The following is an 18,224-nucleotide window of genomic DNA, read 5'->3' on the forward strand; positions in this document are numbered from 1 at the left end:
GTATCTAGGGATTTTATATTCAAAGGTGTACGAAAAAGAAGAAAAATAGCATAACACTATCCTAGGACCGATTTGAATCTTTCTTAAAATGAAGAATTCAATCAGTTCAGTATTTATTGAAATCTTAAGCTACAGACAAAAAAACCTTACTACTTCATATAAAAGTATAACCATCTTAATGTTCTAATAATATTTCTTAGAATATTTATCTGTGTCCCTTTTATGGTGTCCAACCCCATAGGTCATTTTATGTACGTACAGTCAAGCCTGTAAATGTTATGGATGTATCATTTGAAATATTTTATCATTTTATGATGAATTAAACTTTTACTAGCGTCTACACCCATATGAGACTCTAGGGGCACTTTATGGGGGGGGGGGGAGGGTGGAGTCGACAACCCAATTTTCCTTTTAAGTTTTCAAAAAAAATGGGAGGATGGGGTAATTTTTTTTGGGAGGGTTGTGATACCCTCCCACAAGATAGATTAAAACTTTCCTTAGACCTATAAGGAGCTTCACTGTAAAAGTAGAACCATATGGATTCAGCGGTTTTAAGATTCTTCGCTACAGATAAAAAAAAGCTTACTACTTTATATAATAGCCAAATCAAGCACAATAAAACTCCATAGGTGTTGCAACAAAACCAGTAAATAATTAATTAGACGAAACAAAAAATATCCATTTGAAAGAAATGTTTTTAATGCTCGATGGATGTATGGACTTACATCAGTAATAGTATAGCTTTTGTGCATAAAGCTTTTGTAAAGTGTACAGACAAACCTTGAATTAATTCTGACATATTATCCATGAATATCTAATCCAATATTTGAATGTATAAATATAACTACCACTTATGTAAGAAAAAGAACACTAAACCACCCCTTCACTGTGCGGCTCTTAGCTAGCAAAATTTTAAAATAATTGTAGCAATTATAAGCGAACAACTTTTAAAGAAAGAAGAACAAAAAAGTATTATTCGCAGAAAAAGAATATTTAGTTATTTCGATTTTTTAAAATCCGTCAATAGACTTTATCTGCCGGGTATATTTTTTCTAGATTGGGATTCCAACCCATTCAAAATTTTGTATTTGTGTTATAATGTGGTTATAATGACAAAAGAAGACTGACGTTATATCAATAAGATATCAGCTATGGCTACTATATCTAATATGTCTATTTGTCATAATTAGGGTTATTAGAATGTCAAAATTGTTTTATCATGGAAATTAATCTTTGATATTTCTTTCGACAAAATACTGCCAGTTTGTCAACAGATAGTTGATGCACTAACGCCTCACATTGTCTAGGGTTGAATGAAGAAAGAAAGAACCACGTAGCCTGTGTTTTAATCTTGAAAGGTGGTAATTTTACGACAAGCTTCAAAATAGGCCTTGCCTTTTTTGTTACGCGCTAGATTGGCCCACTAGTTGGAACAAGGTCAACACCACAAAAAATGTCATATTTGTATAAGCGTGGATACTCTGTAATTTGCGCTAATTTTGATATAATTACTTTAAATTAAACGCCAAGACATCTTGGAGACTGTTATTATGCTATAATTGGTTGGTATAAACTACGAATGTCAAAACTTTTCGACCAATAATTGAAATCTTCTTTCATTTCTTGAAGTGTACATAAATTTATCGCCCATTACCGTGCAGATCTCTTAAAAACATGAATTAGTTTAGCTTTTAAATGAATGAAAAGTACATTATAATAAAACCTGGCCACCCTAACGGTCAAAACTGTCTATATGGGGCGAGAATTTGCATTTTACGAGACGATGAATATAAAGCTTTAGTCAGTTTTTATTTTATTTTTATTTTTGGTCTAATACCCCACCTCCCTCTTTTTATTATTTTATTTTGATTCAATTATTTATGGTGCTAAATTATGTTTGTTTGTTCTATAACTAAACCTATTGAGTTCTTTTTATGGAAGCATTGGTTTTGTGTTAATTTTGAGATGCTTTTAAGCTATTTTACTTGCCCCTCCCTACGCTAGATGCTAGGCAAGCACCCTCTAATTTTTTTATTGATTTTGATAAAATAAAAAATAAACAGATATTAAGTTTTAATGGGTAGTAGTTAGTAAGTGCAAGTAATTGAAAAGCCTTAAAGTTAGCTTTAGAAAAGATTTTATAAAGCTATGGTTTATTTCGATTGTCGACTCAAATCCATTATTGTACACGTGAAAATAACAAGAAGGGGGGGGGGGGTCATAAATTTAACTTTAAAAGGGGTCCAATCTCATCTAATATGATATTGGCAACGCTATTAAGTTGCGCCCATAACACTAATCAACATTGCCTTTACAAAGTGTATTCAATATTTAAAAGGGTCACGCCATGTAATTCTCAGAGTTTTAGGGATCTTTAAGGGATACGCCAATGGAGGGTAAAGTGATGTACACACTCAAAAGTTAATGATAAAACATTTCTCCAACTTTTTATCAAATTTAATGGTTATATTGTTTTGACACTGCTAGTTTGAACCAACCAATCAAACGTTAAAATCAACAACTGTCGTCAGAAATACTGAAAATCAAATTTAAAAATTATAAAGCTTTAAATGAACTAAATAAAAAATCTGAACCATAAATACCAAATCTTACGCCAAATTACCTAAAGTAAAGACATTCACAGTAAAATTAAAATAATTTAGCATAAATTATTTAAAATTTGCATAGAAAATTAGATGGTAGGCTTGTTTTGCTAAAAATTTATGGGCAAATTAAAGCTGATCATTCTTAATATTCAAAAACATTTGTAGGCATTAATTTGCATTCTTATATGTATATCTAAAAATAGAAAATTCTTTTATTACTGAAGTTTTTCTGAAGAAACTACATATTATAAAACAGTTATTTATCTTATTGTGTTTTAGACTATTTTTCGGATAGTAAAATGAGAAATTAAAAAATCAATGTCTGTTTTATTGGCCATACAGGCAACGATTTTCTTTAAAAAGCTGATGAACTGTAAAAGATGCTAAAAATTTCTAAATACATAGTAGTTCTATCTAATTTACCAGATTATAATTTTACATTGATCATAGTTCTCTTCCTCTCTCTCTCTCTCTCTCTCTCTCTTTCTCCCTTTCTCTTTCTCTTTCCTTCTCTTTCTCTTTTCCCTGTAATTAAATGAATTAAATTCATCCCACGTAAAATTCCCACAAACCGCAGAAAAGTCCCTCAGAAATTGCGCCACTATATTAAGGACTGCTAGAAACCTATATGCTCTGAAACCCTATTTTGTATCATGGTATAATGATATTATATCTCGGTCAGTTTTAAATCCTTGAAAAAGTAACAGAATGTTTGTTCACCTGTATACCTGTCTATGTTTATGTAGCGACAATCTTGCTAACTCCTGGCCCGATATTGCTATTATTTACAGCCGAGCTTGTTATAGATCTTTGAAGGAGGGTACCTCCACCCTTGAAAAGAAAATGAATTATAGATTCTTTAATCTGTATTGATTGCTAAGGTTCTGTTATTGTACAATTTTAAATTTGTAATAGCTAGTTTTTTTGGAAGTTTTATAAGTTTGAGATTTTATTGTTACTGTGAAAACACCAAAATGTGTAACTATAAGATATGATACAAAATATGGACATTTTTCATTTATGCATCCTTATTTGGACATTTTTTATTGCAAAATAAATAAAACTCATGCAAAAAATTCACTATTATAACTGAAGCTATATAAGATTTTGATCATGGAAAGAAAACGAAGTAGTGGGTTTCGTCATATTTTTATAATAGCTTTTATCCTAGTTCTAACCCTTGCTTTAACACTGTGGTGCCTATTTTCCAGCCTTGTGGAGCAATCATTAACATTTACCTAACCTAACAAAAGCTGCAGTAAAAATACGACGAAAACCGCTACTTTATTTTCTTTCCATGACCGTAAAATTATTACAAATTTTTAGACAAAGAGTTTTTGTTACAGGTATCTATAATACAAAGTAGAACGATGTCTCTCTGTTTGTTTGTAACGAAGGATCTCGCTAACCGCTGAACCGATCGGGTTCTCCTTAACAAGGTAGCTTCTCATAGGTCCCGTGATGGTTTATATCTATTTTGAGGGTACTACCACCCTCCCAAGAGAAAAAAAACTTTTTTTTTACTTTTTCTTTTAAAATCTAAATTAGGAAGGTTATCTAACTCAATTCTCCCCTCCTCAAGTGCCAAATGAGGCCTCTAGGGGCGTAGCCGCTAGTAATATCACAATGCAATATTGAAGAAGCTAATTGTCCTCAGGGAGTAAGGGAGGGGACAATGGGCAATAAATTCAATATAAGAGTTATCAAAGAAAGGGCATGAAATCCAGTTTAATCCAATAAATTTGTAGGAAATTAGGACCGGAAATTATAAAGGGATTGTTAATTGAATAATAGATTTCCATAGCGTCATGTAAAGTGAAATCACAACTTGTTTTTGATGAAATATATTGAGGTTTTTTGGTGTGATTTTTATATTAAAAGATTATTGGACCCGGCCAGCTGCTAGCATTGTAGCAAGAATATGACTACCCCTTTTTATTCTGTTTATTTCCCTTGCCCCTTGCCCCCACCTCCCTTCTCCCTTCTCCCCGTCTGCTACATTCCAAACTAACACAACGAGTGTTTATTTCCCTTGCCCCCACTTCCCTTATCCCTTCTCCCCGTCTGCAATATTCAAAACATACATAACGAGTAGCGGCATTTCATGCGCAAGTCCCCAAACTCAGTTAGAAACTGCTAAATTCTTGCACATTCCCTTTACGCCAGTCCCCAAAGTCTGAGACTCCTAAAAATTGAATATTCGATCCATTGTCCCCTCCCTTACTCCCTGAATTGTCCTTGTTAGATTAATTTCTGCTTATAATAAATGCTAATTTGTGGCAAATTAATTCAATAGACGGGGCAAGGTTAGGTAATTCAAGAACATTGTAATCAGAGATAAGAGGAAAAATAAGTGGATTAAAAATTATTTATTGCATCGTATTATATACAGCTTTCCGCGGATACTAAAATGAAATATTAATTTTATGATTTTTATTTTATTAATCAAGGAACATTGTCAGTAATACGATGCAATACATGATTTCATAGTATAGCTGAGAACTGGCTCTAAATCCAACGGATAATAATCGGTTTCGAAGCTATACTGAGAAATGGTTTAGGTATTACTATGCTATTAGATGAAACCATAAGAAATCTTAATTATAACATTAAAACCTTTTTATTACTAATTTTTACATGTTACAACAATCACTTTATCTCCTCCTAGCTGTAAAGAAGGGGGTTAGAAATGAAATGTTTGTAATTTGCCTAAATTGAAATTTAAAGTAAAATTCGTATAACAATTTGGACCGCTATGTCTACAATTTTAGAAAAGTTTTGTCTTATTTTTGCCCACGTTTTGTTAATTTAATTTTATTTTATTTTAGGGGGGATGGGGATGCAAAGATATCAACCCCCCTGGAAAAAAATGTAATTTTGAGGCCAACTAATAGTAAATAAGTGTAATTTAATGTAAACTAGGGTTGGGCCGGATATCCTGCCGGATATCCGGCCTTTTTCAATATCCGGCCGGATACCGGATATTGAAACTATCCGGCCGGATATCCGGCTCTATAATTTTTTATACTTTACACCAAAAATCTCTGCTTTTCAAAATCTTAAATGGCTATAATTTTCTTATTATTGAAGCTAGAAGAACATTTTTTCTGAACAAGTTTAACTTTATGTAAATTTATATAAGATTTCTGAAGAAATTTTTTTTACTACTTTAATATCTGGTAATTTGGCCGGTTATCCGGCCGGATATCCGGTAATTTGGCCGGATAACCGGATATTTGCCGGATATCCGGCCGGTTATCGGATATCCGGAATTTGAAATCAGCCGGATATCCGGCCGGTTATCGGATATCCGGAATTTGAAATCAGCCGGATATCCGGTATCCGGTATCCGGCCAAAAAAGTATCCAGCAAACCCTAATGTAAACATATTATTTTAAAAATTACTATTTATTTTCAAATTTGAGGTAAAATTTTAAAATCAGTTTTGAGGAATTATAAGAAAATTATTGGATGAATTCCAAGGTCAATAACTTTCAAGAGAGGAAAAAGGCAGGGATTTTAGGGTTAAGACAATTGACGATAAATTGATAATATACCAAAATTACATCTTCATGAGAATACAATTACTGGTTAAAACGTTTGGACACTCAACTTAATTAACCAACCGATCAAAATACAATAAAAGTCTAAAAAGTTGTTAAGCCAACGAATAAAAAAACTTTGGGGACTTGGGCAATTTACAGTCCAATGATCCCTCCCTGGCTGGGAGAAAGGTAATAATAAGAATTTAAAATAGGCCATATTTCAATAGAGAAACTCACAGACATAATTTTAGTTAAACAGAGCAGACAAAGAATTAAATCAATTCAAGATTTTGAAATGACGGTTTCCCTCAACATGTCTATTCGAGCACAAAAACCCCCTCCTTCCTTTATTTTGAAATCAATGAGGGTAGATTTTCGTTTTTTTGCTACGTTGGTCAGGTTATATTGGGTAATGGGCAGCCCTGCAGAGGTAGGGCACGCAGGTATAGATCCCGTAGGGTTTGGACCTTTCAGAAAATTTAAAATTTATTTCAAAGAAGGGTTGGAGGGGGGGGGGGGAGGGAGAGAATTCAGTACTGGATAGGCAGTCTGAAATAAATAACTTTTTTTTGTATTATAAAAGTTAAATTTTTAATGTTGGATATGTACAAGCATATTTCGATAACGGCTAGATCGAGCTTGTCTTGGGTTCAATTTCGTCCATTCTGTAGAAATCTGCCCATAAAATCACTTTAAAAAATAAACTTTTTTATTTAGTAAAAATATGTTCTAAGAATTTTCCTTAGTCTCTAAAATGGAAAATGTGTTTGAAATGAAATAAATCATTTAAAATGGATTAAGCATTTATCATTGAAAGAAATCTTTTCTTGATAAGAATTTAATGTAAAAATCAACAAGGATGAAAATGTCCATTGATATATACGATTTTTGTTTGGCTCCCACTGATGCTTTGTCTGTCACATGCTTATATTGCATCTGGACCACAAACGAACTTACTAAAGAATAAAAAAAACTTTGAATGTTACATAATTTTCGGTTAGGTTAAGTGAGGATTACAAGAGCTCTGCAAGCAAAGGAATATGGCCCGTGAGGGCTAGAAATATGATTTTTCTTCAAAAATAAGGGTTGGGGTTGGGTAAGGTTCGGTTTCAGTGATTATATGTTTGTCAGTTAAATACAGTTTTGAGAAAGATCTGACTAAGGTTGTTACCAATACATTATGTTTATTAATCATAATTACATAGAAGTAGAAATTCACTGTAGACAATCAGAACTATTGAGTAGCTTTGTTTTTAGAAATATAAAAAAGTTATATTTGCAAACATTTGATATGCTTACATTCAACATTTTTTAAAAATTTTACTTTACTGTATTTCTTAAAATTGTATCTTTATATGATTTTTTTCTCTATGGCTGTCTGATTGTTAATAAATAATAACAAAACAAATATGCGAAGTTCAAATAAAAGTAAAGCTAAATTCAAAACTTGTTATACTGTACATTGATGTAAAGCTTCGTTTTTGTCTTTGGAAGATTTTATAGAAGAAAATACAATAACTCTTATAATAAAACTACACATAAGAAAAATTTTTTTAAAAAAGAGAAAAAGAACTGCCCTGAAAGGAGAGAGAGAGATGGATGGAATCTATGTGAAATATGGGATTTTTTTCCACATCAAATTTCGTTTGGTGAAGAATAAATTTTCGATTTAAGAAAATCAAACCATACTCATAAAAAAGACATAGAAATTTTTATTTGAATAACAGGACATTTGCACTAAATAATAATAGCAATTTTGGATAAGCAAGGAATTAAGATAAAACTGGCTAAAAAAATCAAAAATAGAAAAGGTAGAAGGAGAGAAGATGTTAGGACAGGAGGAAGGCAAAAAGAACATTCAGACAGACCAACGGACTTATAAAGTAGCTTTGCTAAAAATCTTGTTTAAGTACAACTTAGAAGTTCATATATATTTTTTAAGCAATAAAAGATTAGTTTAATGGCTATCTTATTACAATTGTAAGGCTTTAAATTTTGTATAAAGACATATTAAGCGCTTTTTAGTGTATTTATGGTTAGATTTAATACAATAGATGGATTATAGAGAAGGTTTTCAACGACAAGTATTCAGAAAAGCCAATACTCGGCGCTGGTTTAAATATTTAGTTCAACAGTGTATAAAGTAATTTTTACCAATTAAAAAACAGACGATTCATAGTTTGTTTAACGTGAAAGATAAAAAATTCATTTACATGTACACAGAAAACTGTCTATTAAACCATGCATGTTTTTATCTGTAAATATATCTATTTTTGAGAATCTTTGTCTCCTAATTCTCTTATAGAGAATAAAATACGTTTTATACTCAGAAAATTAATCTCATCTTATTAAGAATTTAATTTGTTTAAAATGCGCATTTTTCATGAATAAAACTAAAGGAAAATGTCATTGTTATTTTGATTTATAGAGTTACGTGTTACTAAATATCAAAGCATTATCCAACAAGAACAAAAATCTTCACAATAACAAGCAAACTAGTTGAAAAAGAAACAGTAAATTGTAAATGAGGAATTCATGTGATATTCAATTTTAATGTTTTCATTTAAATGGCGTCCAGAGGGTTTTGTAAGGGAAGAAAAAATGGTTAAAGAGGTTTTCCTAAATTTAACTTTGTGAGGGGGTTTGACGAAGCTTTTTAGAGTGCATATAGAAATGACCTCATTCTTGCCTACCATTAGTCAATTAAAATTTTTGCTGGTCGGTCATTAGTCATTTGTATTGTTTGATGTCACTTTTTTATAGGCACTATAAAAAGCTTCGGGTTTAACATACATTATAATGTTTGATATCTAATGATCTTAATTTTTCAGTTATTGATTGCAAAGTTGGAGAATGGAGCGAATGGAGTGATTGTAGCACAAACTGTGGACAGGGAACTTCCAAAAGAACTAGAGATATACTACATCCACCAGCTAATGGAGGTAATAAATATTGTAGAGTAATCATAACAATGATTATGGGCAGGGAACTTATAAAAGAACTAGAGATATACTACACGCACCAGCTAATGGAGGTAATAAATACAATAGAGCGATCATAATGTTAATTATTGAAAAGCACTTCTAAAAGAACTAGAGATATACTACACCTACCAGCTAATGGAGGTAATGAATATAATAGAGTGATCATAACATTGATTATGGGCAGGGAACTTCTAAAAGAACTAGAGTTATACTACATCTACCTGCTGATGGAGGTAATAAATATATGTAGATAGATTAATCGACTATAATGGATAGGGTACATCTTTAGCTACGAGATTTACTACTTCCACCAGCTAATAGAGGTAAGAAATATAATAGAGTGATCTTAATATTGATAATTGATAGGGAACTTCTAAAATAAATAAAGATATACTACACCTACCAGCTAATGGAGGTAATGAATATTGTAGAGTAATCATAACATTTATTATGGACAAGGAACTTCTAAAAGAACTAGATATATACTGCACCCACCTGTTAATGGAGGTAAAATAAATATAATAGAGTGATCATAATATTGATTATGAACAGGGAACTTCTAAAAGAACTAGAGATATACTACACCCACATGCTAATAAAGGTAATAAATATGATAGAGTAATCACTAAGCTAATTATGGAAAGGTAATAAATGTAATAGAGTGATCATAATATTGATTAGGGACAGGGAACTTCTATAAAAACTAGAGATATACTACACCCACCTGCTAATAGAGGTAAAAAATCTAAAAGAGTAATCACTAAGCTAATTATGGAAAGGACACATTTTAGAGATATACTACAATTAACTTTAATTGGTTTTAATGAGATTAAACTGAAACCTTGTAAAAAAATGAGAATGGTTGTAAATGAATAAAGAGTTAACACAGGTAACTCCAACAGCTAACCACGCTGACCGACAAGCCAGGTTCAAAAAATATAACTCAAAATATTTTATAGGCAGAGAATGTGTTGACCTGGAGCAAGTTCGTAGCTGTAGAAAAGAAGGAGGCTGCGAGTCACAGAGGAGAAAAGACAAGATATCTGCTCTTAGAGGTAAAATATTTGACGAACCCCAATCTGTCCTACTTTGAGAAAGACGATTCCAGTGACGTCATATACGTTTCTGGAAAGAAAAAGGGAAGGGGGGAAGAAAATCTCTTCAAAAGAGATGGGAGAAAAGGGAAGAGATTTTCTTCCCCCCTTCCCTAAACGTATATGACGTCACTGGAATCGTGTTTCTCAAAGTAGGACAGCTTGGGGTTCGTCAAAATATTTTTGTTGAGAAGCTACTCTATATTTCACTTTGTCTGTCAGTCCGTGACACTCTGGGAGAAATATGATTTTATGGATATAATTTTTTGTGAAGATATCCTTGTTATTTGGATCCGTCGGTTTATAGGTCATGCTACAAAAGACATTATATATCTTTTTATGAAGGTTTCGTGATTTTTTATGACCAATAAACATTTGCTTTTTGATTTACTTTGTCCATATGTCAATCCATAATTAACTTATCTCGCTACTGATTAGTATTGCCAATATTTGTCATTTTGGCTATCGGAATAAATAAATAAATTATTGCTTAAAATTATTTAGTAGTCTTTTAAAGAGTCCGTAGCCTTTAGATATTATTTTGGCATTTTCAAAAGAGTGAATGCGATTTTTTCAATCTTGATACACTTTTTAAAACACAATATTCTTTTTTAATGAATGGTTTATACAATAATTAAATACAGCAAAGTTATATACATAGATTTCTCCCAAAGTATTAATCCATTTTATGTAAGATATATCATTTCTTGACAGTGTGTGTCCGTCTATGCCCTTGAATTTTTATTAAATTTAACAAAAATGGATCATTTTCTATATTGCTTTGTTGTCTTACACTTGGTTTCCACAAAAAAAGGGTTCACTTTTTAAGTTATATACTTAAATTTTTTATTAATTCTTCTCAAATTAACAAAAAATTTCACCATCTGTAATTATTAACTTTCACCCCTTCGAACTAATGAAAAGTTTAGTTTTTAATAAGGTGGGAGGGGGGGGGGGGGATTACACCAACCTACAATAGCAGTAACCTTAATCTAGCTCAAAATTGTTTATGTTCCATGGTTTTTTTTTTATAGATTTCCATGTGTTTTGTTTTAAAATTGCAATTTGTTGAATAAAAATATTTGAAAATAAACTCCCAATTATCAAATTATTTAATACCCTATAATTAAATTATAATTTTTCTAAAGCGAAACTATTTTACAAGCAATGTCTTACGTCATTTTGTTTCCTGCATTTAGGACAAAGTTAAAGAGGATTAATTACCCAACCGCCCTTTTTTAGAGTTAGTTATTTTTAGAATTATTGGGTGAAGATTCATTTAGCCTTTTTTCTTTCTACCCTTTAAATTAAAAAGTGAGATTCTAATGGCAGAATTTTACAAGTTTCGTTTTTAAAAATATTTTTGAAAATTTATCCTTGTTTTATTATTTTTGAGTATTTTTTCATGAATTGATGCATTTTGATTGTTGTAAAAATATTGCACAAATTATGTTTGCAACAGATGGTGCGAAACCTCTCTTTAATGATATTAAATTTTGACAAACTTGGATTTTTTAATGTGATATTTATTAGCTTTATATACAACTTTAACCAGGGTTCGGAAGCCGCGCCTCAGCCGCGCATAAGCCTCAGTTTTAAACCTGCTTGTGAGCAGAAAAAGAAATTTCTGAAAGAAGGATTGTCTACTAAAGAGACAGTTTTATACATCCAGCTAAATTTTATAGTGATAAAATGACGATTTCACTGAGGCTTACACGCGGCTTACGCGCGGCTTCCGATCCCTGACTTTAACCCTTATAGGTAGTGCCGCTTTGAAATTCCAAATTTATAATCATCTCTTTTAACACTCGAACTCAAACGATAGAATAGCCAATGAGCGGCCAGTATATAATATAATTGAGCAATGGTAAAATTTATGCTGGCCTCTCATTGGTAATTTTATCGTATGACGTCATAATCTGTGGAGGAACTTTAATCAACTTCCGTAATTTAAGTACGCTAAGTAATCAATTGGGCACTCTCCCCCGATCTGTCATGCGTTTGTAATAATGGCAGTTTTAATTAGACGGTTTGCAAGTGCAGTACATTTAAAATCTTCGCCTCATCTATAAACATAATCATCCTTATTGTAACTTGATTTTCTAATAAATAGCCATGTGATTAAACTATTATAGATTTGAGGAAAATCAAGATTTTTCTGTCAATCCATTCTACTTGAAATAAACCAAATTCAGTCAATAAGTAGCATAACAAAGATTTAATGAAAAAGAACAGTAAAGTCAGTAAGGATAATGGATTTATTTTTATTATTACTTGGATCTTGCACCAGATTATCATGTAATCTAAAAAGTGAAATTTGTAGCTGGCTAAAATAACGATCCACCACATTCCCTCCCACTTGTACTGGATGAACGAACTGACCAATAAGTGATGCCCATGATAGGTTTTCTCCTGTCATAATATCCACGTATATTTTATATCTATTGTAAGGATACTAGTCATGTTTCCATAAGAAAAAATCTACAGGCTGATACTGTAATGGTAATGCATTGTCCAACAGACAACCAACCCTTTGATGTAAGAATTTGTCTTTAAAAAGTTCTCATACTCTAACAATAAATGTCACGCGCCAAGTAAGTATCATTTTTATCGTCTCTAGTGTGACGTGATCTAACCCTTTGGTTTAATTTTAGAAACTGCCATGCTGCTGCCCAACAGATGGAGTTCCCAAAAGAAATCCAAGGGCTATGATGTCAGACAAAATCTTAAGTCTTATGTCGAGGAGGTCAACAAAGACGAGTAAGTATTTTCCTCGTATCGCTTCGAAACCGATTAATATCCAATGGATTAGAACTGGTTCTCATCCATACGAAAAAACTATGTCTAGCATCGTATTATATCCAGCTTAAATCGCAGGCCTTAAATCAAATGATAAGTATTGTGGCTATATGACTATGTGGTACTTACTTTATGTTGGTATGAACGCAATCAGTTGCATACTAACTTGCAATACATGTTTATTATAGAGTGGCTTCACTTTAGTTTAACTTTAAGTTCTAAAGTTAGGTTTTTAAAAAAATCTTCAACTATTAGATAATGTGTTTGTGATAATTTCACACACAACAAGTACGACAACGTCAAAAAGAAAAAGAGAAACGACAAAGCCCAAATTATGTCAAAATTGTCACAAAAATTGTGACGTCATAAAAATAAGGGATTATCCATCTCTTTTTTAGGGGTTTTCTTTCCCACTTCTCTTATCTCACTCATTTAATCATTATGACGTCACATGGATCATTTTTTACACAATTTTGACACAATTTGGGCTTTGTAAGAGTGACGGATAAAAAAGCGGATAAATGTAGAATTAAATAAAAATAAGATTGGTGGAAGTGGTTAAAAAGTTGGATTACGCGTGTCAAAAAAACAAGGATGACAACATCCATAAAAGCGAAGCACTGAAACGGTAGGACAAACGGACATTAATACTTGTATAGTGTCTGAACTGAATAATCAGAATATAAAAGTATAAGATTCGAAGCAAAATTGTAAGTAAATTTGTTGAAAAACTGCTTGATACAGGATAATGTTTATGGACATACTTACATCTTTAGGGCTTGATTATAGAGTTGCTTCGCTTAAAATATTGTTCTTTGTTGTCCCAGGAATCAATATACCAAATATCAGATCAAACGGATAATTAGATCATATAAAAATTTGTTGTTAAAAAAGTAGAAAAATCAACATGTTTAAAATGGACGTACGGACATTTTGGTAATGATTATAGAGTTGCTACGCTTTCTAAATCTACTACAGAAATCGCCATGCAAAGTTTGAAATCGATAGGACAATTCTAACATGCTTAAATTAACGAATAAAAGCTAACTATCTCGGACGGACGGACGGACGTACGGACGGACGGACGGACGTACGGACGGACCGACCCTAATTATAGAAAAGCTTCGCTTTTAAAAACACGTAGTATATCATCAAGCATTGCATATCATCAGAATTACAGACAAACTAACACAGATGATTTGAAGTGTAGCTTCGCTAACTAAAAAAAGAAATTTACAAAATTGTAAAAAATGAGATTTGATCCAAAAGAAAATTTATTTTGTTTATTTTTCTTTGCGTCATTAATATTGTCAAAATTTATTAACAAAAAGTGAGATAGCAAAAAAAGAGAGAGCGAGAGAGAGAGAGAGAGAGAGAGAGAGAGAGAGAGAGAGAGAGAGAGAGAGAGAGAGAGAGAGAGAGAGAGAGAGAGAGAGAGAGAGAGAGAGAGAGAGAGAGAGAGAGAGAGAAAGAGAGAGAGAGAGAATGTAAAGAAGAAAAAGCGACCTCGAATAAAACTAAAATATTGTTAATTGTGTTAAATGATGAAAAACATATGCGTCTAAAAATAAAAAAAATAAAAATTAATTGCAAAATCTAAATATAAACACAAATGTCTATATAGCAATTTAGTATTTTCTTTATCAAAAATTATTGTATTTATTGTACAAATATGACAATATTCATATTGGCGAGGCTAAGCACTCTAGACTACCAAAATTATCGACTATTTAATTATTAAAACAATAATTAAGTTTGATCAAAAATATGCTGTTTTAAATGCATCAAATGTTGAATGTCTCTATATAAATGCTACCTTTTTTGAATTAAAGTATAATTTCATTAGTATATATTAATTTTGACAATGATTAATAATCTTAGAGTTGTTGTCTTGAAAGATTATAGTTTTGCCATTTGTATCTTCATACAAGTTTAAAATTGCAAGGACAGTTCTAATATGTATAAAAATTAATATCTTACAAAAGAATCTTTTTCGCCGTACGGTAAGGCACAACCTGATCAAGGAAAAGCTTCTGTTTTGTTATAGACGCACCTTTTAAAATTACATAATTATATGGAAATCAATTGACCAATTTCATTAATCACATAGAATAGAACATTAAAGAATGAAAACATCTATCAAATTCATCTAAAATTTTAATTAATCAACATATTTTTAAATATTTTTTTCTATTGCAGAATTCAGTAGTTTTAGGCTTTCAGACTTATTACACCATTGAATATTTTTCAATGGCCTGTTTTTATTTAATTTTTAAGGCTCCAAAATCATCAGATTTTCGTTCATGTTTTGCAACATGTATTTTTTTTAGATACTGCATTGTGTTCCGTGTGAGCAAGGCCTCCAAGGCCTGTTTGGAAAATAAGGACACCTTAGAATTATATAAAGGTAAAGCAACACTGTTTAATTTCAATATTAGTTTTTTGATTATATGTCTTTTTTTTATTAAAGCATAAACATATTTTAGGAGCCTCTAAATTAATAAAATGTAAGATATCTATCTACTCATTATGATACATTTGGGTAAAAATTGTTTTAATTTAGACTTTTGACTTTGGCAAAACAATGGTTTTATTTCAATTTTCACCTCTTATTCTTATTTTTGGGTTTTGTTAGAATTCTAACCACACAAGATTGCAAACATGTTCATAGCACTTTTAGATGACCTAGAACTTTTACTTGCGTTAACCTAAGCTATAATAAACCATAATCAACCTAACTCATCTTAAAGCTTTTTTTTTAAATAGTGTATTTCTAAGTTAACCACATGTTTGATTTACAGGTAATGAAATTTGTGTATCCTGCGAGAGCAAAGCAGTGAGAGAGAAGCTGGGAGGTAGATGCTCTGGACATGGAGTGTACGACGCCCAGACCAGGTTCAAGGCAGTGGTCACACCCACCTGTCATGGCAGGTGGGAGAGAATACGCCTAGAGGAAGATTGTCCATGCTCAAATGGTCCTTCGTTCATTTTTGTTTAATTATTTATGGTTTTAGTTAGATTTAATTTTTTGTTAATAGAACAAAAATGATAAAAAGTTATCTTTTTATAAAACAATCCTTTTTATTATTTTTTCCCTATATAACTGAAACTAATATTTGATAGATTTTATTATTTTTGTTTGTAAGCTATACACTATTACTCTCATTACCTATAATGCAATTAGTTTAATATGCAATCATATTTTGGTAAAATGAATATTTTTTTTCTATAAATTTTCATTATTGAACATTCTCTAGTACCTGGAGTATTAATTTTTTAAATTAAAAAAACATTAAACACAAATTCCTACTTATTTCCTTAAAAAATCTTTGAAATTGGTGCAAAAAATCCTCAAATAAATAAAAATGGCCGCCAAAACAATATAAAGACGACATTAATGTGAACTGCCAAAATTTAAAATATTGTACATTATTGCTAGATTAAATTATTGTAGTATTTATATTCTATATTATTAAAGTGTTATATGTCTAGTAGTCAAGATGAATACAATTGATGTTTAAATAAATTGTTATTAACACGATATTTATTTTATTTTATACTTAAAGATTAGACTGATATAAATAAAACAAATAGTTTAAAAAGTTTAGGTGTTTACAAAGAATTCGCCAATTAAAGGGTGTCTTTAAAAAACAACAATCGCTTCACTTTTTTTTAATATAAACCCTACAGTTTTTGTCAAAAACAAATAATAAATAATCCAATTCATGCTCAATCAATGTCAATAAAAAGGCAGTATTGAATTTTGAATCTACTCACCTCTCTAGAGAACTACAGCTCGAGACCTAGCCCTTGTGGGGAATTTTTCGCTTCTTTGAGAGTGCATGCTTTATTGTAAATTAAGACAGGTTTGTCTTTAAAAACAAGAACAATATTATATCGCGTGGACATTCAACAAACGTTGCTTTACCATTATCAGTTGAACCATTTTAAATCTCAAATTATCTTTCATTTACCTACCCCCCTAACCGTGCAGTATTGCAAAACAAAGTAGAATGGTCCATAAATATTGCAATATTTACTATTTAATTGTTTTAGTAGAGTTGCAAATATTTCTTTATGGTTTTGTATATCCTAAAATTGCATGTAAAGCAGCAAATTGTCATTTTATTACTAAATCTTTGCAAAAAAAAGTAATGAATACGTTCCAAAGTTGGGGAGCTTACTAAAGACATTTATTGAACTTTACTTTAGTTAAGAGGATGTCTGTTTGTTTTGAAGGTAGTTTGATCATGATTGTTGAAAATAATAGATTGCTAAAGTCAGGCCTAGCTATTCTAACAATCAATTCTACAAAAAATCACGGGGTAAAGTGTTGTGCTCCTCCCCCATCCCCCTCAAACGAATTTTGACGGTACGGTACGGGAAATGTGTAATTAAACTCTTACGCTGCAAATTTTACCCCTGAGGTAAAAAGACGCTCGCCATTTTACCCCCTCTATAAATGAAAATTTCTCCCACAATCAAGATTTACCACCACCAAAAAAAGCTTTGACGTCCTTGATTAAATGATGGTCAATAAAGGCAAGGATTCCTATTGACAGAGATACCTTTAAGACTGACATATCAAGTAGCTTCACCAATGACAAAGGTTGACAAAGATCTAAGAATGAGCATAAACTATATATTAGCTATAGAGATGATGCTCTATATGTAAAATTTTTACATGTCAAAGGTTTCGTGATTTATTTGTAGGATTAGTTTTATCTGAAAAAAATTGTAATCAAGATTTAGGAAAAAAACAGTTAATGTAAGAAAAATGGTTCCTATAAATTATCATTTTATGGCCTGGGAAATGCTTTTCACAGAGATGTTTTAACAATATGGGCAATGTAATTTTTTTTACAATATAAACAAATACTTAGAACCGGGTTCTTTCTCAGTCACACTGAAAAATCATACAGAGCGGCTAACAAAAATTTTCATTTTAATATCATCAAAAAGCTGTCTATAATATGATGCAATAAATAATTATTATAATTTTTGAGTGTCTTTCTTTTATAGCAGCTGTGGCATCTCTCTTGAATTTAGCAAGATGGTTTCTGTAGGTTAATTGTAAGATTGATTGATTGTATGATATATCAATTGAAAATATACTCAAAAATGATGTGCTGAAAATGGATTGCCTATTTCTTCCCTAATTTCCAAAGTTGTACAGCAGATAACCCAATTATTGCA

General features: G+C 31.3%; 1 protein-coding gene across 1 annotated transcript in view; it reads left to right on the forward strand.

The window, feature by feature from the left end:
• Window positions 1-16,569, forward strand: part of LOC145313179 (somatomedin-B and thrombospondin type-1 domain-containing protein-like) — a 31,238-nt gene extending 14,669 nt beyond the window's left edge. The window contains exons 3-7 of the mRNA XM_080152472.1: window positions 8,983-9,093; window positions 10,095-10,190; window positions 12,884-12,989; window positions 15,359-15,435; window positions 15,830-16,569. Of these exons, the coding sequence (XP_080008598.1) occupies window positions 8,983-9,093; window positions 10,095-10,190; window positions 12,884-12,989; window positions 15,359-15,435; window positions 15,830-16,026 (587 nt within the window). The 3' untranslated portion in view covers window positions 16,027-16,569. The remainder of the gene's footprint in view (window positions 1-8,982; window positions 9,094-10,094; window positions 10,191-12,883; window positions 12,990-15,358; window positions 15,436-15,829) is intronic.
• Window positions 16,570-18,224: the final 1,655 nt, after the last annotated feature.

This window comes from Acartia tonsa, chromosome 3, assembly GCF_053477335.1.
Source record: "Acartia tonsa isolate MP-2025a chromosome 3, ASM5347733v1, whole genome shotgun sequence".
Taxonomy (NCBI): Eukaryota; Metazoa; Arthropoda; class Copepoda; order Calanoida; family Acartiidae; genus Acartia; species Acartia tonsa.